The sequence below is a fragment of the Hemicordylus capensis genome, chromosome 2, assembly GCF_027244095.1.
Source record: "Hemicordylus capensis ecotype Gifberg chromosome 2, rHemCap1.1.pri, whole genome shotgun sequence".
Classification (NCBI taxonomy): Eukaryota; Metazoa; Chordata; class Lepidosauria; order Squamata; family Cordylidae; genus Hemicordylus; species Hemicordylus capensis.
In genome coordinates, this window is record NC_069658.1 from 315255346 (window position 1) to 315281488 (window position 26143).

At 41.5% G+C, this 26143-nt stretch overlaps 1 protein-coding gene across 4 annotated transcripts in view; it reads right to left on the reverse strand.

The window, feature by feature from the left end:
* The window catches only part of ATG7 (autophagy related 7), a 145018-nt gene that overhangs the window by 48063 nt on the left and 70812 nt on the right, over positions 1-26143 (reverse strand). For 2 of the 4 annotated variants that reach the window (XM_053297916.1, XM_053297917.1), the window contains one exon: positions 18389-18511. The exons of the other annotated variants lie outside the window; for them this stretch is intronic. In XM_053297916.1, coding sequence (XP_053153891.1) covers positions 18389-18511 — 123 coding nt within the window. The remainder of the gene's footprint in view (positions 1-18388; positions 18512-26143) is intronic. 4 annotated transcript variants of the gene reach the window in all.

The following is a 26143-nucleotide window of genomic DNA, read 5'->3' on the forward strand; positions in this document are numbered from 1 at the left end:
ACCACCTAGGTAACAGATCAGCTGGCAGCCACTGTTATTATTTATCAAGCAAAATTCTGAAAGAAGTTGTTCACACAACCAGCCCTATCGGGTAGGACAGGGCTACCACAGCTAGGGCTAGTCATGTGCAGCATGAGGATCGCTCTCAATCCTGGTGCACCATCCCCCAGGTAGCCCTGCTTTGCCACCTGAGCTAAAAAATGAGGTGGAAGGTCACGCACGCACACGTCTCATGTCCAGTTCATGTGGGTACTAAGGCTGTTGGAAGCCATCCTTTCCATAGAACCAGGGAGAAGAAAGTCGGAAGCTGCCATATACCAAGTTAGACCATCTAGCTCAGGATTGTCTACACGGACTGGCAGTGGCTTCTCCAAGGTTGCAGGCAGGAATCTCTCAGCCCTATCTTGGAAATGCCAGGGAGGGAACCTGAAACCTTCTGCATGGAAGCATACAGGTGCTCTTCCCAGAGCGGCCCCATCCCCTAAGGGGAATATCTTGCAGTGATCACACATGTAGTCTCCCATTCAAATGCAATCAGAGCAGACCCTGCTTAGCAAAGGGAACAAGTCATGCTTGCTACCACAAGACCACCTCTCCTCCCGGAGTGGCCTGGTAGCAGGAACTTCTCACACGATGCATTGTAGGGTTCCTAGCAAGCCAGTCTAAGCCCCCCACCCCCGGCTTCTCGAGCAACACTTAGGACCATCTTATCTATGTTCTCAAACACAATAATGATTGCTTCTCACAATTGGATGGATGCTGTGCTAGGGATGGATAGGTCCAGTTGCTCTCCCTCGGCTATATAAAGAAAATCACCACTTTAAAAAGGAACCTCTTTGCTCAGTTAGCAGGGGACATATAACACAGTTGGCATTAAAGCTAGGAATACCACTGTGCATACACAACACCAACACCATCTCTTTTAGAAGCTTTTCAGACTTGTAGAACTTAAGCCATCTGCTGTCCTTGAGCCCTATGTGAAATTCTTCCAATGAATATATTTTGTTTCTTTCATAAAATCAGAATAGGTAGAATTTTCAGAAAGATGACATCAGGGCATTTCAGACAATGGGGAAAAGGGGGGGGCGCTACCTTTCTTACCACTTAAGTCAATTGGCTCAGGAAAACTGCCACATGTACTTAGCTTGTGCTTTGAGAGTCAGCCTCAATTTCAGGCAAGCAAGAGGGCCACACAGGCAGGTGTATAGCCCTTTGAGCATGGGAAGGTAAGGGCCATTCCTAATGCTCTTTTCATTTTTGATGAGGCAAAATTGCCAGCCCGGAAAGTAAGGGTCCTGGGACAACTGAGAGGTTTCAATTGACCAACTGATCACACCCAAATACAATCAGAGCAACACCTAACCATCCACTGAACTGGCACGTCTGGAGCCCTGCCACCTTTGCACTTTCATCAGATGGTGCTGACTCAACCACCGAAGTAGTCTGATATTCAGTAACAAATTAGTATCATACCTATGCCTCATCTTTGGAGCCCCTGGAAATGTCCTATTCAGGAGGCCCCTTGGCTTTTTTTTTTTTTTTTTTTTGGTCCAAGATTCTGCTAACTGGCCCAAGAACCTAGAAACCCAGGTGCTTGGGTCAGCTAGCAGGGGATATGGGACTGCTAGACGACAGTCTACCGGCACTGCCATGAAAACTCCCAGCGGAGCATCTCCCTTTGCACTCACCCTTGCTCCGGCACACATGGTGCGTAAGCCCAGTTTAGATTCTGGTGAAAGTTGAATAACCTGATACTTTTGAGCACTGGATTAAGGTGCAAGCCTAGCAGCTTGGTTGCCTTCCTTCTTACCTGCAATGAAAGCCTTTATGAGACTCACCACTTCAGGTCTCCCCAACCAACATTCACCTCTTTTCCCTGCCTCAACTGCAGCAGACTAGGAGAGGTATAAAAACCACAATTTGTCTTCCTTCCCTATGCTACCTTTCCCTTCTCGCCTCCCTCCACACTACTGCAAACCACTTAACTGCATAATCTGCTGCTTCCCCGCCTTTTAATCAGGACAGCCTTCAATCTTGCACACCTGGTTACTGTGCTACATTCTTTGAAATAATGTATTCCTCTCTCTTGAAAAGTGTATGGCCCCCAACTCCATTTGGCTCTTTGGTGTACTCTGTGGAGAAACTTCATTGCTCAGACCCGATTAATAGTTATTCACACTTGCTGGTTTGGTGCTAGTCAATCTGGCCTCATTATACTAGACAGCGGCCTGCTTCCCCAACTGTCAGAGCTGGCTGCAGAATGGAGAGCATTCTCCAAACATTCAAGAAATCGTCAGAATCTATTTGTGTGTTCCTGACCTGGTCGCACAAATAGGTGTTTAAGAGACACAAGTCCAATAAAGTATTGTTACACTCACACAATTGCCTCTGGATGTTTATTCCTGGCATAAAGGTGGCAATGTCTTTATTTTGCTTAGATTTAGTAGCTGCATTTCTACTCTCCTATTTAAATCATTTGGTAACCAAGAAAGATTAACATACATCATGGCTCCATTTACTAAAACAGTATACACATGTGAAAGCTAGACGACAATAGGCATCTGAGATGGGAGGCACATGTAGACATCGATATTATAAAATGGACAAGTGATATAGTGGCTATTTGTAAATGAAGCAGGCCAGGAGGGGGTAGCTCACCACAGGGATATCATCTAAGGCTGTTATCATTCTTCCTTCCTTCCTTAGTTTCTCTTCTTCATGCAACTCTATTAACACACAGGCCACATTTATACATGACCCACAGAATGATACTCATTTTATTTCTCTTGTGACTTATGTGTTCCGCACTGATGCCTGGCTGTACTCCATTTGGCTTCCAAACTAAACACTGTCTGCCATGGGTCTGAGCTGGCTTTCTCTCTGTCTTTTTAGTTCCCAACAGTGGTTTCTACAGTCTCATTTTCTTTCAGTTCAAGAACCTTCCAAAATGATTGCTCAACTTAGCTGTGCTGACCACAAACAAACTGCATCGCTGTCTCCAAAGACTCTGCACAGAGTGAAAAGGCTAACTTCTTCCAACCCAATAATTATAGGAACAAGAATAAAATGTCGTCGCCTCTTTGAAATATCTCCACTTATCAAAAGTTCTCAGGACATTTTTTTTTCCTGATGAAACTGAAATGAGGATATTATGAAGTCTACTTTTGGTTGTCATTCACTTCAATCCAGCCTCAGAGCACAAATCAAAAGGAACACGAGGCTACTGCCATCTGCTAAGAATTTTCTGTGGCTACTAGTGGGAGGGGGTAAGGAAACAAACAGAACTAATTTGCATCATGGAATTTCTTTAATTAAAGATAGCCACATTTTCTTTGTGTAACGTGGTTTGGGCCTCACTTATTATCTTCAGGTTTTTTGTTTGTTTTTTTACTAGCCAAGAAAGAGTTCCCTAACATCTGACAATCAAGGTGTTTTTTTTTTTTTTAAATTACTACTGGTCTTTGCCTAATCATTTTCCAGCCATCATCATTACGTTGAATATTATTATTGATCATTCCCTCTAATAGGCATTCAGCCATCTGAGATTCCTATCAGTTTAGACATTAAACAGGGCCACCCAAAATAAAGCAGCAGTTTCTACCTAGTTGTGAAGATTTATTCTCATAAGTTCATGCACTTACCTAAATAAACAGCAACATCAGAGAAAACATTTAAATGTTACCACAATAAGAGAATCAGTTTAGGTCTCTCAGTAATAGAGATTATTTATATATTATTTATTTATTTATCACACTTGCATACTGCCCCAAATCCGCATCTCTGGGCGATTACAGGCGTACTTCCTTACTCGTAGATTTGTTATTTGTTTCACATATCTGTGGTCGGGAAAATGACACCCGACTTCGGCATACATGGGGGGCACCTCAACCTCATGTATCTGTGGGTCTGGGTGGCCGGAAATGACAGGGGAAGTGATTTCCGGCCAAAATGGCTCCCGTCAAAAAACAAAATCCCCCCCCCATGATTTTCAGCCAGTTGAGGGGTGCATCGTGACTTGGGAGGAGCAGCAGAGACAGGTAAGGATCTTCCTGCGAAAATCAGCTGGTTTTCTGGCAGAAATGGCTGAATGCGAACCTAACCCCCATGATTAAACAGGGATCAATTATCCGATATTCGCAGTTACCATATCTGCGGTAGAGCCACGGAACCGAAACCCTGCGAATGTCAAGGTCCACTTGTATATTTTAAACTATACACATCTATTATGTATTTAATTAGCATTAGGGCCAAAAAAGTTATAGGTTAATCAGTGATGCTGGTTTCAAATTGTTTAATAGGGCAGAATTACATATTCTATGTGAAATGGAATGAATGTTGGAAATGGCATCACCATGTTGAGTTCTCCTCTGTAGTGGTTTATTTCATGTTGTGATATTATAATGTTGCATGCTTTCAGCCTGATGTCATTGGTTATCACTGGTGGGGAAGGAAAATGCATATCATGACACTATAACATGGGGTTAATGATTTTGCATACTACAGAGACAACTTGACATAGGAATGTTGTCTGTGGCAGCTAGTATTCCCTCTAACAGTGATTCCCAGATGTGGTTGACTAAAACTCCCATAATCCCCAGCCAAAGGCCATTGTAGCTGGGGATGCTGGGAGTTGTAGTGAACAACATCTGGGAATCCCTATTAGAGGGAACACTGGTGGCAGCAGATCCATGTCATGCATAATGGATAACTCTACTCTTAGCTGTAGGTAAGTGTTATATAAGAGGAATTACAACTTGCACAGTGCTGCCCAGGCCAATAGTAAGTCCAAAACTGCTTCAGTTGAACTGCACTAATCTAAGGCCAGTTCAGAATGCTGCCAGATGGAAAATGTTGTGCATGTTTTAGGGCATCAGGATCATGCCCCTACCATGAATTTGCATACGAAGTAATATGCAGTCTGGTCATATTCACTTTTGGCAGAGTCCTGATATTTTCTCATTTATACAGAATTTTCAGTTGGCAGTTGTGTGGACTAGCATTAAGGGAGTAATTCACCACCTGTGTCTGAAATGGAACTGCTCTCATTTAGTATCTAATATTAACTCCCAAAATTATACACTAAATGAGAGCATGGCTAACTTGTCTTTTTAATTTCAATGGAAATCCGAGCAAATGTAGTCAGGCTATCAGCCAGTGTGGCCATTTAATCTACATTGCAGTTTCTCTTGGAGTTAATGCCTAACTTGTCCTTCTAATTTCAAGGGACTTCCTCAAGTAAATTCAATCAGGATGTCAGCCACTGTGATCATAAGTATGCAAACAAAGATGCTAACAATTAGAATACTCTTAAAATGCTGACTTTAAGAATTTATAATTAGAAAAAAATACCAAAAATTTTGAAGTATGTTAAACACTGGGGAGATGGGATTCATACAGCATGCAGTAACTCCATTAGCATTCAGATATTCAACAGTTTACAAGATGCAGACTTGCCTCAAGAAATTCACAGCACCTCTGGGTAAAGCAACAATACTAAGTGTTTATTGAAATCTACATCTGGAAGTAATTTCCACAACTGTGACCAACTTTTTCTCTTTCCAAGTCCAAAGACCTAGAGGGACCTATATACCAGGGAAGTGTTCATTTGTATGTGGACGTACAATGTTATAATTTATGTTCTTAATTACAGCAAAAGGTTTATCTGCATGTTGTAATGTCTTACTCTTCACATGAGAACAACAGAAACAGCCTTCAGTGAAATGGAACATGCCTTAAAAGAACAAAGTAGAATACAAGTTGCACAGAAAAACTTAAAGTCTTGGTAGGGAAAAGGGTATTCAATCTATTTTGTAACCAATCCAAAGAGTATTTTTAAAAAACTTTAATATAGAAAACTATATCAGAATTTAAGAAATAGCCAACTAAACTATCGTCTTGTTCAAACTACAGTTGCAGCCCTTTCTAAACAAATTAGGAAGACATTTTGTAAACTAAATCCAGTCAAAAGCTTCACTGGTTTTGCCTTCAAGCAAATAAAAACCCCTATCAAGTATAGCCTTAAAAACCAGTGATCTCAAAGCATTTCAAATAACTTTTAAGTTGTCCCATGCTTGATGTAGGATAAAATATTACACCTAGGAAAATGATGAAGTATATGAGGTTAATATGATTTCCTCAGGTTTAAATGAAAGTCTGTCCACCACCATGGGCACAAACAAATGGACCAGTTTTTTCATGCAACTTCTCCATAAACTCATCAAGTTCTATAGCATCTAGGCCAAATTACTCTTTCACTACCATTTTCATCTGCCTCTCCAGACCCAATTATGACTTCCCATCTCTCGTCTAGATTCTTCAGGCACCATGACTGACCAGGAAATGAAGATATAAGTACAAATTAATACATACTTATGCTACAAGTATAGAAGCAGAGTGTTCTTGGCCATGCCAAGCATAGCCAGCATAGCTTAGTAGTTAGAGTGTTGGACTAGGATTGGGAAGACCTGAGTTCAAATCCCCATTCAACCATGAAACTCACAGGGTGACTCTGGGCCAGTCATGTATTTCTCAGCCTAACCCACCTCACAGGGTTGTTGTGAGGATAAAAATAAGCATGTATACCGCTCTGAGCTCATCAGAGGAAAAGTGGGATATAAATGTAAAAAAAAAAGCCAAAGTAATCCAAATTAATTATGTGCTCCGCAATGCTATGTATTTGTTTGAATGTGGGAATCCTTAGACATGTATAGTAGCTCACAGCCAGTGTTCCCCCTAAGACGTGCACATGTGCCTGCGCTCACAAGTTTTTTGCTGTCCGCTCAGTTCATTTTAGATCCCACTCAGGTTGAATCAGGAAGGCCCCATTCTGAATGCATGTGTACACACGCTGCCTTGATACTACCACCCAGAACAAAACTCATTCCACACACAGATGAAAAAAATTTAGAGAGAACATTGCTCATAGCCTAATCTAGGCAGCAGAACAGTTTAATCTAGGCCTAGTCAGCCTAATCCAGGCTTCACAACCTAATCTAGGCAGCAGGCATCCTGAACACAAAAATGGCAACGTATACAAGCTAGAAGCTATCATGGACCAAATTTAATATCTAATCGTTTTTAATAGTGTTCTAGTACTCGATTATCATTTTTTAATTTATATGGAAGCCTAAATATGGAAGCCTTATAATGGGGGTGGGTGGGAGAGTGTTTACCAGCTCTAGCTTAATACAACACTTCTGAATGAACTCCACTGAAAAATGTAAAATGGAAAAATATTGCTATTCCTTGCTTTTCATTTTACAGTCACAAACTATAATTTAGATTAGTTCAAATATTACTGATAAAGCCTATGCAAGATTACTGTTTTGACCATTTGCCCCCTCATGATTAGTTAGCTGTTTTATATCTCAGACATGCGGTTATATGTCTAGGATACAAGGGACCAGGGAGGAAGACAGACAGGAAATACAATTAACAGCATTGCATGGTAGTTTGAGACTGTACAAAGGAGTTTTAGGTTCTCTATATTCATTGTTTGTTTATTCCAAAAGGGCCAATTTCCTGGGAATGAACCCACAACATTCATAATGCCTGTGAGGGTTTAAAATAACTTTTGGATGTCATTTATTATTACAGTACACTTCATATGAGCTTAAAAGTTTTCAAATCTATATAAAACAATTAAGACAATCCTACAAATTTCTACTTGCAAAAATACAGATCACCAATCACTGAGAAAAGAACAAGAGGCAGATCTTGGACCTCTTTTGCTACAAAACTGTTCATTATGTTTTCTGAACCGGATGTTGAATAATACAAGGAAAGAAAATGGTCTAAAGGCACCACATTTATTCTTAGTACTGAAAGTGGAGCTGGCAACAATGAGTAAAGAGGTCTAAATGTAGAAATAAAGCCTAAGAAAAGATACTTAAGTGTATATATGCCTGTACACAGGCACAACAGTACTTGTAGCCAGCATAGCATAGTGGTTAGAGTGTCGGACTAGGACTGGGAAGACCTGAGTTTGAATCCCCATTCGGCCATGAAACTCACTGGATGACTCTGGGCCAGTCATGTATCTCTCAAGCCTAACCTACCTCATAGGGTTGTTGTGAGGATAAAAATAACCAGGTACACCACGCTGAGCTCCTCGGAGGAAGAGTGAGATACAAGTGTAAAAAATATAAAAATAAAATGATTTATGAGCAACAGGATGTTCTAAACATTTTTGATCAGGGAAGTCTGTCCGGGGGAGGGGGAGAGGCCTTGCTGGGGTAGGAGGTTATGGCTAGAGAGAAAGGGGGGTTGAAAGAGGGATCTCTGCTTATGGTGTCCACATATATCACTTTTGTTTTTAGCGAACAAGTTTTACAGGACTCAAAACAGATTCAAAAATTTGCAAAACTTGTTTAATCTGAAGTGGCAGTGGGACAGGAAAAAAACGTGAAGACCATAGTAGGAAGGAAGCAGTGCCTCAAACTATTTTCACTTTTAAAAAAAACACCAAAAAAACCAATGGTCTGTCTCCAGCTTAATAGGGACTTTCCAGGAAAGAGGCAACAGACTGGATACTGGGCTCAGGCAGTCAAAGAACGCTGTCTGCTGTTGGAGAGGAAAGTATGACAGGAGGAATTATGCAGGGGCCTGTCCAAGTTGAAAAAGCAGTGGTGAAGGGGACACTGCATTTTGTGGCTCTCTGTTGAGTGAGAATTTGGTATATGACTCTCCTTTGCAATTTGGACAGGCCCCAGCATATAGCTTAACCACTTTTTCATAACTAAAGTTGTAACCCACTTTCATCAAGCCAAGACACTGGCAGAAGTTAAAACTATATCCCTATAAAAACACTTCATAATAAAGAACAAAATTGCAAGGAATTTTACAGGTCTTAAAAGTAATATTTATTACTGTATCACTTTTATATGCAGGGCTAGAGGGAGTATGCCACAACTGGCAACCATTCTCATCATATAACCATGGGGGTTATACATGTACCTCAATTTATATGAGCTATGCTGAGTAGCAGACATAATATTCACACTCTGCTAAAGCTGCATGAAAGCTCAGTGGCTAACTGGGATGAATAGCCCAGATTACTGTGTACTATTTTCTGCCATTCCTTCGGTATAATGCAGGGAGAGGGAGAAGGGTTGGTTTTCTTTTAGTTTTTAACCTCCTGGCATGCACTCCCACCAAACGCTTCCCCTTCAGGATACATATAAGCTATTACAGGCCAACTCCCTCTTTCTCCTCTACTTTTCTCCATGTTCCTGTAATTTTTTCAACTAACATCGGAAGATTCCCTGTCAACTGCTATTAACCACAGACTTAATTGATAGATTCACATGGCCTAGCCAGCTTCTGGATTCCTGAGACCCTTTAATTTTTGCTCTACTGGGCTATTTTATTTTCCAAACTACAACACTCTTAAACATTTAGCCCTGATTTGATTGCACATGTCCAAAGATTGCTATGTGAGAGTGGAAAGCCATGGAAGACTTTGAAAATGTTAATTGGTTCACTGTGTTCTGAAAGTCTACAATAAATGCTGCAGAACTTTCTGCCAAGTTAAAGCTTCGTAACAAGTGTATTCCTTCCAAGATACTTGTAATAGTTTTGAGCTGTCTATGCCACAATATTGTTTACTTGTACAGTAAGTAAAATGTTCCACTGCAAACTGTGGGTGGGATCCCAAGATCCCCAGGCACAAAATGGCTGACACTTTTACTCAAGCACAGGAAGAAAAGATGCCAATTCCCTCCACCTGCAGTAGTCCCCCATCCCCTGTCGTAAAGAGCCACTCCAGAGGGGTGGAGATCCTCCAGAGCAGTGCTGTGGCTTTTGGTTGCTACCTCTGGAACGTCACCTGTGTGCATCCTACGTAAGTAGAGGATACTTACCCCTGACCATTTCAACCTGCAACCAGTATCACTGAGGACCCTGAAATCTGACGAGTGGGAAGGGTCTCCCCTCTCTTGGGCCCTGACTGTCTTTAATGAACCAGCTAATGAATGTTATTTTCATGGGCAAAGGTAGCTGCTATAATTGGCACAGTTAGAATAGTCAGTGTTTGGAACGAACAGTTACCCAGAGCCTTCCTTCATTTTGGACTTTCTTCCTTTTCGGCACTGTGTTTCTCTTTTGGTGACACTTCTATATTACTCCAGAAAAAGTGATCTTCTAAAAGCACCATGTTATATAGCTTGTTTTTATCAGTACTGGTCACTGAACAAATCAATATGAATATCTTAGGGAGAACAATCCCAGGAAAGAAATCAGCACAACTGTTCATTTAACCAGGCAGAGATATCAAACAATATTGTTTAGGATGCCAAGCACTTTATACATGATATGGGACAATTTTTTATTTGGAAAAAGATTGGAAAGCGAATAAGATCAAATTTATAAGTTACCTACAGAAAGGTTATGAGACCACTAAGAACGGGCTAATTCATCCAAGAATATAAAGAACAGCTCATTTTAGAGCTTATGGAGAAAATAAATAGAAGGTATTGACAACAGCTTGTTCTGTACGAAAGGGAAATGAGGATTCTCCATCAAGCTCAATGGTAGATAAACCATAATATGACTCTGCTTCCAATACAAGAGTAGGTAGAATTATTATACTAAACAATATTATTGGACCAACTAAACCCAAATCATCTCAGAATTTTTGCACATTTGCTCAGACCACTCCATTTTTGCCAGCCTGTTTAAAAGTAACTGAAAGTAGAGCAACCAAAATAGAGTTGCAAAATATCAAAGTCTTCCTAATTGCTTTTCCATGATTGGGTTTCATGTGGCCTATTATTTATTTTATTTATTTATTTGATTTCTATACCGCCCTTCCAAAAATGGCTCAGGGTGGTTTACACAGAGAAATAATAATAAGATTAACTTATGCAAAATTAACTTATGCATAACTTTAGACTAATGTATTAATTTTGAAGGGTTTGTGAAACAAATATTACGAACTGAATGAAGAAACAAGGGATAGTTGGAGCGAAGGCCAAGAAGGTAAATAATCTAGAGACCATTAGAATATGAATCGAGCTTCATATTTATCTATGCCCTTAGGAAGGGCAATACGTCAGAGAAGAAGAGGAGGAAGAATTTGCAATGGTTTGGATGTAGAAGTAGAAAGAAAAGACAAATTCTGGATAATGCCAAGGTTACATACTTAAGAGCATACTGGTTTCTATAATACTACTTTTCAGATGCAAATAATTTACAATCTACCTTGCAATACAGAGAGTATGATTCACACTCAAAGACATTTCCACAGATAAAATGAGGTGGTCTCATTCCATTTCAGCATATTAACTAAAGACTGTTAAAAACCACTTGCTCTCTGGAGCAACCTAGACCTATTCTAAGTGAGTGCAACTCACCAACTGGATCAGTTCAGATAGAATCTTGTGCTCTGGAGAATGGAGTAAGTAGAAGCAGTTTTCAGAGTGAGCCATTTTCAGTGGAAATGAGAATTTGCAGGCTATGTTGGGGGAAGCTCTCACAACTATTGTATTAAGCTGTATTTCTGATAAAGCTATAATGGTAGTCTCTGTCTATTGCTTAAAAAGTGATATTCCCACATGATTAACATTAACCCCAAATGTGAGGAGACAACAGTCACTGGCACTTTCAAAGTGTATAGTCTCCTTACAAACCCCAATAGAAACACTTATTAAATGTTTTATTTGGTTAGTCAATAAATGGTCATTTCAAATTCATTGCAAGGATCCCAGAGGCTATACCGACACTGCAATTGCCACAAAGAGTCCATGTAGGTGAGGGGTGTGGGACGGCCTGCTTGCTTTAATGAAGGAACAGCTCTGTGTGAAGGGCAATGCCTCTGCAGAGCATAAAACAGAAGTGAATAGGGTCAATCTTGTTTGTGCAGCAACTCTGCACATTAGAGGGACACCAACTACGCTAAAAGATTGGGTATATGTATATAACACGTTATATATCAGTGACCGCCATTTCCTTTCTGTGCAATTCAGTTTCTTGTCTTTCATCTACTTATGTTACATTTTAAAATAGCTATTTCAAAATGATAAGCTTGCTAACCACATAAACAGAACATATTACTGAACAGAAAGGAGATAAGAATCCAAAAGAAACCCCCCACAAAAAACCTGGCTTGCTAGATCAGACCAAAACTATCTAGTCCACCACTCTGTTTCCAGCATTAGAAAGACAGATGTTTCTGAACACTGAGGAGTAGGCATGAAAGTTTGACTTCTGCATCTGGGATCAGATATATTAAAATATAAACACAGCCTTGGTTTAAAGTGAGCTGTGCTTCCAATTGTCACTCAGACTCTAAAAAGCATGGAAATTGCAAGTTAAGGTAGTAATCTTAATTTCTACATTATATATATTCAGTCTAGACTTTGTACAGTCATGTACATTATGCTGAATTTATAAATTAGGTTCCATGCACCCATATTTCAGTTTAGTAATGGGCTGGGACTAAGACTTGGTAGGGTTGCAATGAAGGCCTTGGAATTTAGGATATTTAGATGCCGAGACGTGTCTACACCTACAAAGATTAGAGTTGTTCGAACAATGGTTTTCCCCGTGACACTCTATGGATGCGAAAGCTGGACTCTGAAGAAGCAAGATAGAAAAAACACTGATGCTTTTGAACTTTGGTGCTGGAGAAGACTTTTGAGGATACAATGGACAGCCAGGATATGCACTAAATTTAGGCAGCTGGTGGTGTTTGTCACTTAATTACTCTGTCAAGTTTAGGTATATTACACAGATAGTTTGGATTTTGTGAGTGACAGAATGTTCAGTGCTTGTAACAGCAGAATGCAGTTTTTGCACTTCACTTTAACTATGTAGGCACTGCTTTGCCTGTATAATACTGCCTATTTGGAAGGAAGAGAGAACAACTTGGGCGGTGTTTGCCTCTGCCCCACCTTGCTTCAGGTGTGTGTTATCTGTGGGGCTGCTGCTGCTGCTGCTACAAAGAGCAGGCTGGGCCAAGGGCGCGAACCTCTTGGCCCGAGCTGAAGGGCAAGAGCCCAAGGGTTCTTGTCCTTGTGGCTCTCAGCTGTGGGGCGAGCTGCCTGGGGCCTCAGAAGACCTTCCGTTGGTTTTTTCCATCAAGAAGCCAGCATGAGTGTTTGACTGCATGAGTCCTGGACCTGGTTTTTATTAAACAGAGGAGCTGTGGTTGGTCAGGCTGAGGAGATGTGTCTGGGAGAGCAGAAAAGTGGGGATGTTGTGGGGGCAGCAATATCACAGGTAGCGGGCATATAGGTATGGCGGTGGGAGTTGGGCAAGCCGTTACAGGGAAAAACGGTCCAGGCAATTGAGGCCTGTTCCTTTATCCAGCTCTTTTCCCAACCCTGTGGCCCCAGGGAGCTCGGAGAACACTCTCTCAAGGATTAGAGTGCTGCTGTTGAATGCCAGGTCGGTTAACGCTAAAACATCTCTCATCCACAATTTGATTGTGGCTGAGCATGCTGACCTGGTATGTGTGACAGAGACCTGGTTGGATAAGCTGGGTGGGGATGATCTCTCTCAGCTCTGTCCTCCAGGATTCCTGATCATGCAGCAGCCCCACACGGAGGGTCAGGGAGGGGGCGTTGCAGTCATCTATCAAGAGATCTTTCCCATTTCGAGGTGCCCAGTCAGGCAATCTCAGAATTTCGAGTGTTTGTCCTTGAGGGTGGGCCTCCGAGATAGGCTGGGGATTCTGCCAGTGTACCGACCACCCCCGCTGCACTTCAGTCTCCCTACCTGAGCTGGCAAGGGTGGTCTCAGAGGTGGCCTTGGGTTCCCCCAAACTTATTGTCTTGGGGGATTTCAATGTCCATGCTGAGGCCCCCCTAGTAGGTGCAGCTCAGGATTTCATGGCCTCCATGGCAACCATGGGCCTGTCTCAGCTGGTATCAGGCCCTACCCACATGGCAGGACATACTCTGGATCTGGTTTTTGCCAACCGGGGAATAAATGATCTGGAGGTGGGAGAGTTTGGGATAACTCCCTTGCCATGGACAGATCATCATCTGGTGGGCTTTAGTTTGACTGCTCCATCTGCCCTCTGCAGGGGTGGTAGACCGATTAGAATGGTCTGCCTCAGGAAGCTTGGTTTCCAGACGGCCCTCGGGGAGTTTCCAGTGTCCAGAGCTGGTGACCCTGTTGAGGCCCTGGTGAATCTCTGGAATGGAGAGACAGCCCAGGCTGTTGACACAGTTGCTCCTAAATGCCCTCACCAGCTTGGTAGAGCCCATTTGGCTCCTTGGTTTTCCTCTGAGCTTAGGGTGATGAAACAACTCTGGTGACAGCTGGAACGACACTGGATGAACAGTCGTGACAAATCCGACCGAACATGGGCTAGAGCCCATTTTAGGGACTACTCCATGGCGATGGGGGCAGCAAAGAAATGCTTTTTCTCTGCCTCCATTGCATCTGCTCAGTGCAGACCTGTGGAGCTGTTTCGTGTAGCAAAGACATTGCTGCACACATCCCCCAGGTAATGAGGGAGGAATCATCTATCAGCCCATTGTGATCAGTTTGCGTGTCACTTTGCAGATAAAGTTGCTCGCATCTGTACTGATTTGGACTCCAGCGTTTTGGAAGTTCTGACAGAAGTGCTTCTGGTACCATCTGGTCCTATTGTGTTGGATTTTTTTCTGTTGGTGCAGCCTGAGGATGTGGACAAGATCCTGGGCAGTGTGCGGGCAACATTGCGTGCTCTTGACCCTTGCCCTTTATGGCTAATAAAAGCTGCCAGGAAGGATAAAGGTAGATGGTTGGAGGTGATTATTAATGCTTCATTAAGGGAGGACAGGATGGGAACGGTCATCCAGGGAATTGGACTGAGTTGTCAGCAATATGCAGATGACACTCAGCATTATCTCTCATTGTCACCTGATCCTAGGGAGCCAGTGGATGTCCTGAATCAGGGGCTGGAGGCTGTGAAGCATTGGATGTGGGCTAATAAACTGAGACTGAATCCAGCAAGACGGAGGTAATGTTGGTCAGTAGGAGAGCCAATCGGGATGAGGAGATTTTACCGGTTCTGGATGAGGTTGCACTCCCCTTGAAGGAGCAAGTACGCAGCTTGGGGGTACTACTGGACCCGGCTCTGCTTTTGGAAGCTCAGGTGGAGGTGGTGGCCAGGGGTACCTTTGCATGGCTTTGGCTAGTGTGCCAGCTGCGTCCCTTTCTTGAGAAGGCAGATCTGGCCACAGTTACCCACGCCTTAGTCATGTCACAGCTGGATTACTGTAACACGCTCTATGTGGGGGTGCCCTTGAAGAATATCCGGAAACTGCAGCTAGTGCAAAATGTGGCAGCTAGGGTGTTATCCAGTTGCTGTCTGCTTGACGAGGTCATCTGAGGGGGCTCTGCTCTGGATGCCAACAATGAAGGAGGCTCGGTTGTTGTGCACGCGGGACAGGGCCTTCTCTGTTGCTGTCCCCAGACTCTGGAATGCTCTCCCGGTGGCTATTCACTCCTCGGTCTCCATCACAGTTTTTAGAAAGCGTGTTAAATCTTGGCTTTTGACCCAGGCTTTTATATGATTGTCTCTACTGCTGCTTCTTTGTATTTTGTACAGTTTTTACACTTGTATTTTAAATATTTTTAATCAGATTTGTTTTGTATTTTAGCTTAATATTTTAATTGTGTCAAATTTTATAGTCTTGTTTTTAATTTTTGTGTAAACCACCTTGGGATTGTTTTGAAAGGCGGTATATAAATTTAACAATCAATCCATAAAATATATTTACCAAATGCAGGAGCCAAACAGGAAGATCATTAACTTCAGGAGGAGCACAGCAGCAGAAAAACCTCAGCAAAGCACTCCAAAGCAGTATTGTAGCAGTGAACAACTCTGCACCAGAGTTAGGAGCAGGAATTTCAGTATCAAGTGTGTAAATGCTCTGCCCCACTTCCAAGTTGAGGATACAATGTGAATTGGTACACTGAAAATGAGTTAGGGCATATAAAGCAGGCTACTGGGCTGCTTGCTGTTAATAGCATGCCCGAATCTTACTGATTCTAACTTTATCAAGAATGCTATTCTAGTCTTTTACTTTTCATAAATTGGAATTCTTTACAACGCAGACACAGCTAAGCAGCATTTTTCACTCACTGAGGGAAATAAATTGTTTTAGAAGTAGTGATATATCTTTTTTCCACAGGGAAGGTAGTGCTTTTTATATAACAAACTTTGTCTAAACAGACAAGCAGTTCCTGAGTCATAACTGTGGTTACCCACATTTTGAGGAGGGAAACTGCACTCTAATAACTGTTCTTTGGTCATAACTCAAAACCAATTTCCTGTTACAAAAATGTCAAGATTCAACAGGAAGAGCAGCTTTATAAAATCATTCCAAAAACAGTCAAGTTTACATTGGTCAGTAGCAATGTGACACACAATGCCGAATAAAATTGCAAGGCAATAACTAGATAACTGCAACATTCATACAGCAACTTATGAAAAATGACATACGTGTGTATGTTAATTGCCTTTCCTCCAAAACATTCGGGATATATTTGACATCAACTGATTCTGTGACAGTGAATTCCATGTTAATTAAGCATTGTGTGAAATAGCATTTCCTTTTGTCTCCTCTGAAGCTCTTTTCAGACATTATGTGGTATGCATGTACAGATATCTGTAGAAATGCATATGTATTTGTGTGAATGACCATACATGCATAGATTTAACAGGTGAACCTGGATATAGGCCCTCTCAGATGTGTTGGGTACAGGGAATGCACTCTATTGTATATGCACTACATGTTTCTGAATTTGTATGCAACAATTTGTATACAGATATGTGCACATGTACGTTGTACTCGGATTGTACACGTGTTGAACATAGTGTATGAATATACTGCCAGTTCAGTATATTCTGCCAGTCAGTTTTCACTGGATGAACTGCAGTTCTAAGCGGGGGCGGGGGGTTCTTCTAGCCACCCTCTCTAGACCATTACTAATCTTATAAACCTCTTCCATGACCATCTGTAGCCTTTCCTCATAAGGAGAACTGTGCTCCAACCCTTCCCACCATCGTTTTACACATGCTTTTCTGCAAGTTTTCCAATGTAATTATACCATTTTTTAACACAACCAGAACCATTACACACTATTCTGAATGTGACCACACCATTGATCTATATTATTCTAAATCTTTTTGTACCATTTTCCAGCCAACCAGAGTACTCAAAAAGGACTTTACATAGCAAAAAGTATCAGAAAATGTTTGTCTACCTCCAAAGGAAGCAATACCGGTGGCAGCCACTGGAGGGACACTGTGCTGGGATGAATAGGAACAGTTGCTTTCCTCCTGCAAAATCTATGTGCCACCACTAGCCTCTTAAACCCAGTTAGCAGTTAACATTATTATACTGTCAACTTTGTTTTCCATCCCTTTCTTAATAATTCCAATACTGGGTTTTCTTTTTTATGGCCGTGGCGTACAAGTTAAGCTTCCCACCATGATCCCAAGATCATTTCCTGTGTCAGAGCCAATACAAACCTCAGAATATATAAGTAGCTAATTACCACATCAACCAATCTATTGACAGCAATAAATTTACTGCTATTACATAAGTAGCTAAGACTTTTTGCCCCAGTGTGCATCACTTTGCAATTATTTACATTGATTCTCATTGGAAGTCAGCAGTCTCTGGGGAAAACTGTGCGGCAGAAATAGCCCATGATAATCTGCTCTATTCCTGGATTGGTTGGAGAAGGGAGGGTGTGTGTCCAGGGAGCTCCTACTCTTTTAAACCTGTGCAAAAAGGCCCAAAATTGGGCAATCTCTTTCATTTGGGAGGTAGGTGGGCTTCAGTTAGGAGGACGGTATTGCTCGCTGCTCTGGGGGCGGCAAATCTTTGGCTGCCTACTGGTGGCAAAGATCTTAATCCGTCCCTGGCAACTTACTCATTATTAACTTAGTCTAGATCCTGCCCATAATAATTCCAGATTGAATAAGGAGAGAGCTCCATAAAAGGGAAGCCCTAATTGTATAAGAACAGCTCCAGTGGCTATTTAATCTCATACCTGGCACCAGAAATAGAAATTATACCAGTATAAAGCTGTTGAGTTGTCCTATAAAGATTAAGGAGCTAGAATTTCCCTCACAGATGTGGTCCCATTAAAAGACAACTACAAATGCCTTACTCCCTGGAACTGCATAACAATGTGCTATGCACATAAATGGCACAAAATTTTTAAAAAGATACAAAATAGGAGCACCACTCAGTATAATCCAATACATTTTAAATTTTATAGCCATTGTATTATCTCAGGACTGTTAAGTTGCAGGAAGATAAACAATATTATCTACAACTAAACATAATGCAGAGAATGTTCATCTAACCTTCCCACTTTAGAGATTGAGAAGGAAAGTGCATGTCTTGCCAAGAAAGGTCTTCAAAACCTACCACCTTACCTCAGCTGCTTGGGTCTCCTGATGCAAAAGAGTCAGACCTGTGAGGTCTTCTAAGAAGGAATGTGAGGAATTAAAAACCTTTGCTAGGAAATCAAAGCTCTCTCTTTCATACTGGTCAAGGACCTGCAACAACAAAACAAAAAGATTCTGTGTCATTTGTTTTTGGTTATTTTAGAATGAGGTCCACACAAACTGTGTCTACAGAACAAAACAGTGTGGATGTTAATAAGTTAGATATGAGGAATAAATATGTAAATTATAGCTTTGTAATTTAACCTTATGCAATTCATTCTTTTTTACCTATGCTGAAAGAAAATAATGAGAGTCATGAGTATATTAGCGAAATACATATTCCAATACAACTTTTTAGGAATAAACATATGAAGAAATGAATTACTAGTGCCGACTTAATTACATTCATTTGTGAAATCCTGCAGTGCCTCTTGCAACCAATGCAATTTATTTTCCCAGGCTGCAGCTGTATATAGTACAAACTTTATCTTGGTTAATCTCTGAATGAAGTAACTCCAATGAGTGACTTATTACTGGGTATTATGCTTTAGTAAAACAAAACAAGAACATTCAATGTCCTTGGCCCTCTGTACAGTTTAAAAAAGCCTTCAGTAAGTTACGATTCTGTCCTATTTACATGCTTATTCGTTTAAAGCTAAACAACAGTATTTATTGCTCTTAATAATTGCATTATTTTGCTTGCCCATTCCTTTTGGAATGGCTAGTTGCTCAGCTGCCACCTAATGGCACAGTGGGGAAATGACTTGATTATCAAGCCAGAGGTTGCCAGTTCGAATCCCCACTGCTGTGTTTCCCAGACTATGGGAAACACCTATATTGGGCAGCAGTGATATAGGAAGGTGCTGAAAGGCATCATCTCATACTGCATGGGAGATGACAATGGGAAACCCCTCCTGTATTCTACCAAAAGAAAACTACAGGGCTCTGTGGTCGCCAGGAGTCGACACCAACTCGACGGCATACTTTTACCTTTAGTTGCTCAGCTAGGTTGTACTACTTGTGCTGCTAAAACCAGGAAACTGAGAGGAATGTTGCTCCATTCATTTTAAAAATCTGCAGGAAAACAGATCTTTAACTTACACTCCTCCTATGAACTTCAGGCACACTGCCTGAGGAATGTTAATAGTTTTTAGCTGACAGTACTGTATAGCTAATTACCCAAAGAGTCCAGGATCCAGAGTCAAACCTAACACATGATGTTCATTTTGAAGCACACCCAGCTAGCACAAATTAGGCTTCCAAGTAAGGCATTTGATAATGAAGAGGCATCAAAATATAAAGTTAAGTGACAGGCTTTGATCTATATCTATATCTATACCTACACCAATCAGACACTACCACCAAAACTCTTTATAGGAATTTTCTAAAGAAGAGGTAGGGAGAAATCGGTATGGACTTAAAAGTGTTTGGTATCATCAGTTCTATATTGAAGCTAAGCAGATCTGGCCTTCAAAACTGCCTGGGTGAGAGAGTGCCTGGGAACCATGTGTACTGAGCTTCTTGAAGGAAAAGGATGTGTAAGTGTAGTTTAAAAAACAGAATGGCACTGTGTTCTGCTCAGCAATCTGGAGAAGCAGAAAAGTAGACTAAGTACTACCACCATAAGAAGTCCCAATTCTGTGGGCCACTCACTTCAACAAATGAGGAAAAGTGGAGAAGGGACAACAAAATTATTTGTTTGTTTATTATTTAACATATTACTACCCAGAACGCAAGTCTCTGGGCGGTTTACAACAAAACAATAAAAACAAGTAAAAGGTTAAAACATTACAACAATTTAAAACTTAAAACTACTTTAAAACAATTTAAAGCCATCAAACTATTAAAACAGCATCTAATTAAAAGCCTGGGTGAACGAAAGTATCTTGACTGCCTTTTAAAAAAGTTATAATAGATAGATAAGTTCTTATTTCAGCAGAGAATGCGTTCCAAAGTTTTGGGGCAGCACCAGAGAAGGCCCATCCCTGAGTAGCCACCAGATGAGCCGATGGCAACTGCAGACGAACCTCTCATAATGATTCTCAATGGGCGGTGCGGTTCATGATGAAGAAGATGTTCTCTTAAATACCCAGGGCCCAAGCTGTTTAGGACTTTACAGGTTATAACCAAGACCTTGTATTTTCCCGGAAACTTGTCACCAGTGTAACTAGTATGGATCTTTTAAGATTTATTTATTTTATTTAAAATATTTCGATACCACCCAAAACTTGCGTCTCTGGGCAGTTAACTATTAAAATAATTTAAAACATCAAATCAATTATCAATTGAAATCATTTAAAACATTAAACACATTTAAAACCCAGTATTAAAATTTTAAAACTATAAATCTAATTAAAAGCCTGAGTGAATAAATGTGTCTTCAGTGCCTTTTAAAAAGTTGCCAGAGATGGGGAGGCTCTTATCTCAACAGGGAACGCATTCCAAAGTCCAGGGGCAGCAACGGAGAAGGCCTGTTCCTGAGTAGCCACCAATCGAGTTGGCAGCAACCACAAACGAACCACTCCAGAGGAGTGGTTAACAGGCGGTGGGGCTAATGGCAAAGAAGATGTTATCTTCAATACCAAGGGCCTAAGCTGTTTAGGGCTGTATAGGTAATAACCAGCACCTTGTATTTTGCCCGGAAACCTATCGGCAGCCAGTGTAGTTCACTCAGCACAGGGGTAATATGGTCTCTCCTAGATGAGCCAGAGACCAACGTGGCCACCGCAATGTGGACCGACTGCAGTTTCCAGACTACGTACAAAGGCAACCCCACATAGGTTGCACTGCAGTAATCCAGCCTAGAGGTTACCAGCATATGTACCACAGTTTTGAGGTGGTTCATCTCATGAAAAGGATGCAGCTGGCGTATCAGCCGAAGCCAATAAAAACCACCTCTGGCCACCGCCTCAACCTGGGACACAGGGAGAGGTTATGATCCAGAAGCACCCCCCAGACTGTATACCTGTTCCTTCCGGGGGAGCATGACCACATCCAGAACCGGCAGAAAAAAATCAGCTCCCAAGTTCCAACCCTGCACAATAAGTACCTCCATCTTATTAAGATTCAGCCTCAGTTTATTATCCCTCATCCAGCCCCTTATTGCCTCCAGGCAGACATTTAGGGAGGTTTTGCCTTCTCCCAATGATGTTGACATGTAGAAATAGATTTGGATGTCATCAGCATACTGATAACACTCTGCACCAAATCTCCTGATGATCTCTCCCATCAGTTTCATGTTGATGTTAAATAACATCAGAGACAATATGGAGCCCCAAGGGAAACCATACAAAAGTTCAGATTTTCAATTATAACTGTCTCCAAGGGACACCATCTGGAATCTACCCATGAGGTAGGAGCAGAACCACTGCAAAACAATGCCTTCCACTCCCACAGACGTTCCAGAAGTATACTATGGTTAATAGTATCAAAAGCCACTGAGAGATCCAAAGGGACCAACAGAGTCACACTCCCTCTGTCAATTCCCAGTTGAAGATCATCCAGCAGGCCGACCAAGGCAGTCTCCAGCCCACAGTCTGCCCAAAAGCCAGTTGCAAATGGGTCTAGATGATCAATTTCCTCCTATACCGCCTGGAGCTAGGAGGCCACCACCTTCTCAATCGCCTTGCCCAGCCATGGAAGGCTGGAAACAGGCCTATAACTCTGAGGGATCCAAGGCAGGCTTCTTCAGAAGAGGTCTAATAATTGTCTCCTTAAGACAAGGAGGCATCCTGCCCTCCCCTCAGAGAAGCATTTATGATTTCTATCAGGCCCTCTACAACAGCCTCTGTGCCAGAAATTATAAGCCATGTCGGGCAAGGATCAGGAGGGCAGATGGTAAGACACATCATTCCGAGAAACTTGTCCACATCCTCAGGGGTCACGAAACTGAAACTGATCCAGGGTCATCACATAAGAGGAGCTGCTGGACACCTCAGCATCAGACTCTGTAACAACTGAGGAGTTTGAATCTAAGTCAGCCGGAATATGAATGATTTTGTCCAGAAAAACACTCATTAAAAAGGTCACAGTGAGTACTTGTTGGTTCCAAGTACTAAACCAAGGGGAAGGGGCGCACATTAGCCCCTTCATGACCCTGAACAACTCCACCAGACGTGAACTTGTGGACATGATACGGGAGGAAAGAATTGCTTCTTTGCCAAACGTGTAGCCTGAGCATAGATCTTCAAATACTCTCTATGTAATACTCGTCAGATTGAAGTCGAGTATTTATCCACTTGCACTCTAGTCATAAACCTCACCGCTTCAGTCCCCGTAGGATAGGAGTGATATGGTCTCTCCGAGATGACCCAGAGTCTAACCTGGCAGCGGCATTCTGGACCAACTGTAGTTTCGGGACTACATACAAAGGCAGCCCCACATCGAGTGCATTGCAGTAGTGAAATCATGTGTAGTCAAGTCATGTGTGCTACTCCAAACATAGAAATCACTCTGGCCTTGTAGAGACAGGGTAGATAGAGGGAAGGCAGGGACTGATAATGGAAAACCTGGATTAGATACAGGGGGACCATGGAGAAGTAAACTGAGGCTAGGGTGACTTAGACAAGACTTTATTAAGGTGGATCTTGAATGGGGACTTCAAAGAGAACCCAGAAGTGGCTCCTCAAATAAAGAAGAAACTATTAGGAATATAGGAAGCTGACATATACTGAGTCAGACCACTGGTCTATCTAGCTCAGTATTGTCTACCCAGACTGGCAACGGCTTCTCCAAGGTTGCAGGCAGGAATCTCTCTCAGCCCTATCGTGGAGAAGCCAGGGAGGGAGCCCAAGCCTTCTGCTCTTCCCAGAGTGGCTCCATCCCCTGAGGGGAATATCTTACAGTGCTTCTAGTACTACTGTATTTACCTGACTCCAATACTAGGTTGTTTCAAAGGTTTTTGATATTATTTATTTATTTATTTATTACATTTTATATCCCACTCTTCCTCCAAGGAGCCCAGAGCGGTGTACTACATCCTTAGGTTTCTCATCACAACAACCCTGTGAAATAGATTAGGCTGAGAGAGAAGTGACTGGCCCAGAGTCACCCAGCTAGTATCATAGCTGAATAGGGATTAGAAATCAGGAGGTTGTCTTAAATTAGAATCCTGTTCCTTTCAAGTAAATGCAGGTATAACCTCTATTTAACTTCTACCTTTTAAAGGGATCATCTTAAATTCAGAGTGGCCTTCAGTCCAAGTAAATATGGACATTGAGAGCATAAGAGTTAATGCCCACAGAAGCTGTTAATACTAATGCATTACTGAAATAGAACACTTCAAAGTAAGAGCATATAGAAAATAATCCTGTAAACTTGGAAGTTTAGTATGCTGTTCAGTATCACAGGAAGCACATGTAAAACAGCTCCCTCCTCACATAGCTTGTGTCCTTGGAGAAATTTTACGGCATGCATTTTAAAAATTTGACAAATTACAAGGGTAAAACAGAACTCAAGGAATCAGGGGTGCAAGCACCTATAGAGAAAAGGTAATGGACTCCCACCCATTGGGTCGCGGGAGTTCCCTTTGGTCTTGTGTGACTTCTAACAAACACAGATTGAAAATCTTGAATGTTTTAGACATACATTTCAAAAATGTCTAACTTTATTTAATATATATTGTACAAATTTAATTCTACTCTTGGAAACTTGGGTAGATTTTAAAATTACCTTTCTGTATTCCAAGAAACTATTTAACAACCTAACCAGATGTGTAGCAATTTCTTGCAGCTGTCTCTGTATAACATGCTGTATATAGAAATCAGCTTATAAACTTGGACTATGTTCAGTACTATGACTGTATTCCGCTTTCCTGGGTATCATCCTCAAATATGTTGTTAATATATTTTGTTGGAAGCACAACAAAGAGTGCATAACAAGTTTAGGCCAGATTCTAGTTATAGACAAACAAGATTCATAGGCAACAAAGCTTCTCAAGATACTAGTATTATTCTGAAATAGGTTATATGCAATTCAGCAAGCCCAAAGCACAATACCACAAAACATGGCCTACATCCTATTCCAAAGCCCTCCACGGCGCTCCAGAAGGTCCCACATAATCTAGCACATGAAACTGTAGTGAGGGTGTGTATGTAAATTGATGGACTGCTCCCCCTTGTATACAAAAGGAGGTAACTTCTGCATGCACAGGTCTTTAGAGCCAAGCTATTCTCCCTGTTCTTTGGTCAATGTGCTAAATATATTCAAATATTCAAATACTACAAAAAGTGAGGGATGGCAAAAGCTGCAATAATGTCAGACATGGAATTAGTTATTTTTTCCTTATGCTGAAGTAGTAATCCCTTAAAAGCTTAAATGGTTATGCTCAGGAGATCTCTGGTATTACTTTTGCCCCATTATGCTTCCGGATTTATCCCCAGAGAAATGAATTTCCATTCCTTGGGTTATGTTCCTTTCCAGAGCCAAGGAACATTGGCATCTAGCCATACATCTTTTTTCTGAGTTTTAAACAACTGTAATTTCAAATATGACTGGAACCTTTCCAGCTCTTTCTTGCCCACTGGGCCCAGTATTCCGCCTTCATTGGCTGAAACTGTACATATAAACTGCCCTGCTTTATTTCATAAATATACCTCTACGCTTCTCTCTCCCCACAACACCTTGGTTGTGCCTGGCTATGTGTTTGAAACTACCCATTTTCTATATAGCCCCTCTGTTACCTGGGCTGATGTTCACAGCTCTGAATGTTTGTTTTAGACATCTACCTGGAAATGCAGAAATCTTGTTATGCAGCTGAACTGCTCCTTTCCTCTTAGTGTTTTTGACTTTTACCACAACATGAAACACAGCTCAGGATCACAGAGGGAGCTCCTCTTGGAAGTTTAGCCTCAAGATCCAACAGCTCCACGTTCAGAGTTCACATGTCATACTGCCTTAGGACAAGAGTCCTCACAAGAATCTAACCTATATCGAATCTAAATTATATCCCATCACTGATGCAATAGGGGACTGAATTGTAAAATGTGATGCTCTTGTGTGTATTGATAAAGCTTTAGCATCTTGAAAATGGCTCATAAATATGCACTGCTGAACAACAAGCTAGTACTAAATTACAAATGTTTACCATAGGTGCCATGTATTTGGCAGATGGTATCACTGGGTCCACATAATATTACTTTCCTTGATTAAAGGGCATAGCTGGCACCTATGTTATTACATGGTCTTGTGCCTTGTAAATCCAATTAGAAAAGTGTGTTAGCAAGATTTTCCGATTTGGTGGCTACCTATATAACAATAGAGGCTTAAAACGCAGGTTCCTTTCACTAATATAATTTAGTTATTTTATGAGGCATTTAAAAGTGACAGAACCATAGAAAAATATTATGGAATACTATTCACCAAGAGTCCTTAGATCAGAACAGAATGACAAGTACAGAAAAACAGCTGCCTTAAGCACGATGGTGGTGACCCAGCCAGCACAGACCCCCACCCCTGAAAACCAGGCCAAGCTCGAACTATGCCTTCTCCCTCTGAAGTCATTTGTAGAGTTCCACATTTCATGAGTCACACTCACAGGTTCATCATTATTATGAAAATACATGAATAATGAAATTATGTATGCGTAGTCACTATATAACTTTATGACAGCAGCAACAAAAATATACTGGCCTACACCTGTAGGCCAGGTGTAAATAAGAAGCGGGGGGGAGGGAAAGAGAAGGAAAGGTTCTGTTCTGAAGTTCTTGGATAGTTATCGACCACAAGCCAGCAATGGCATCATTT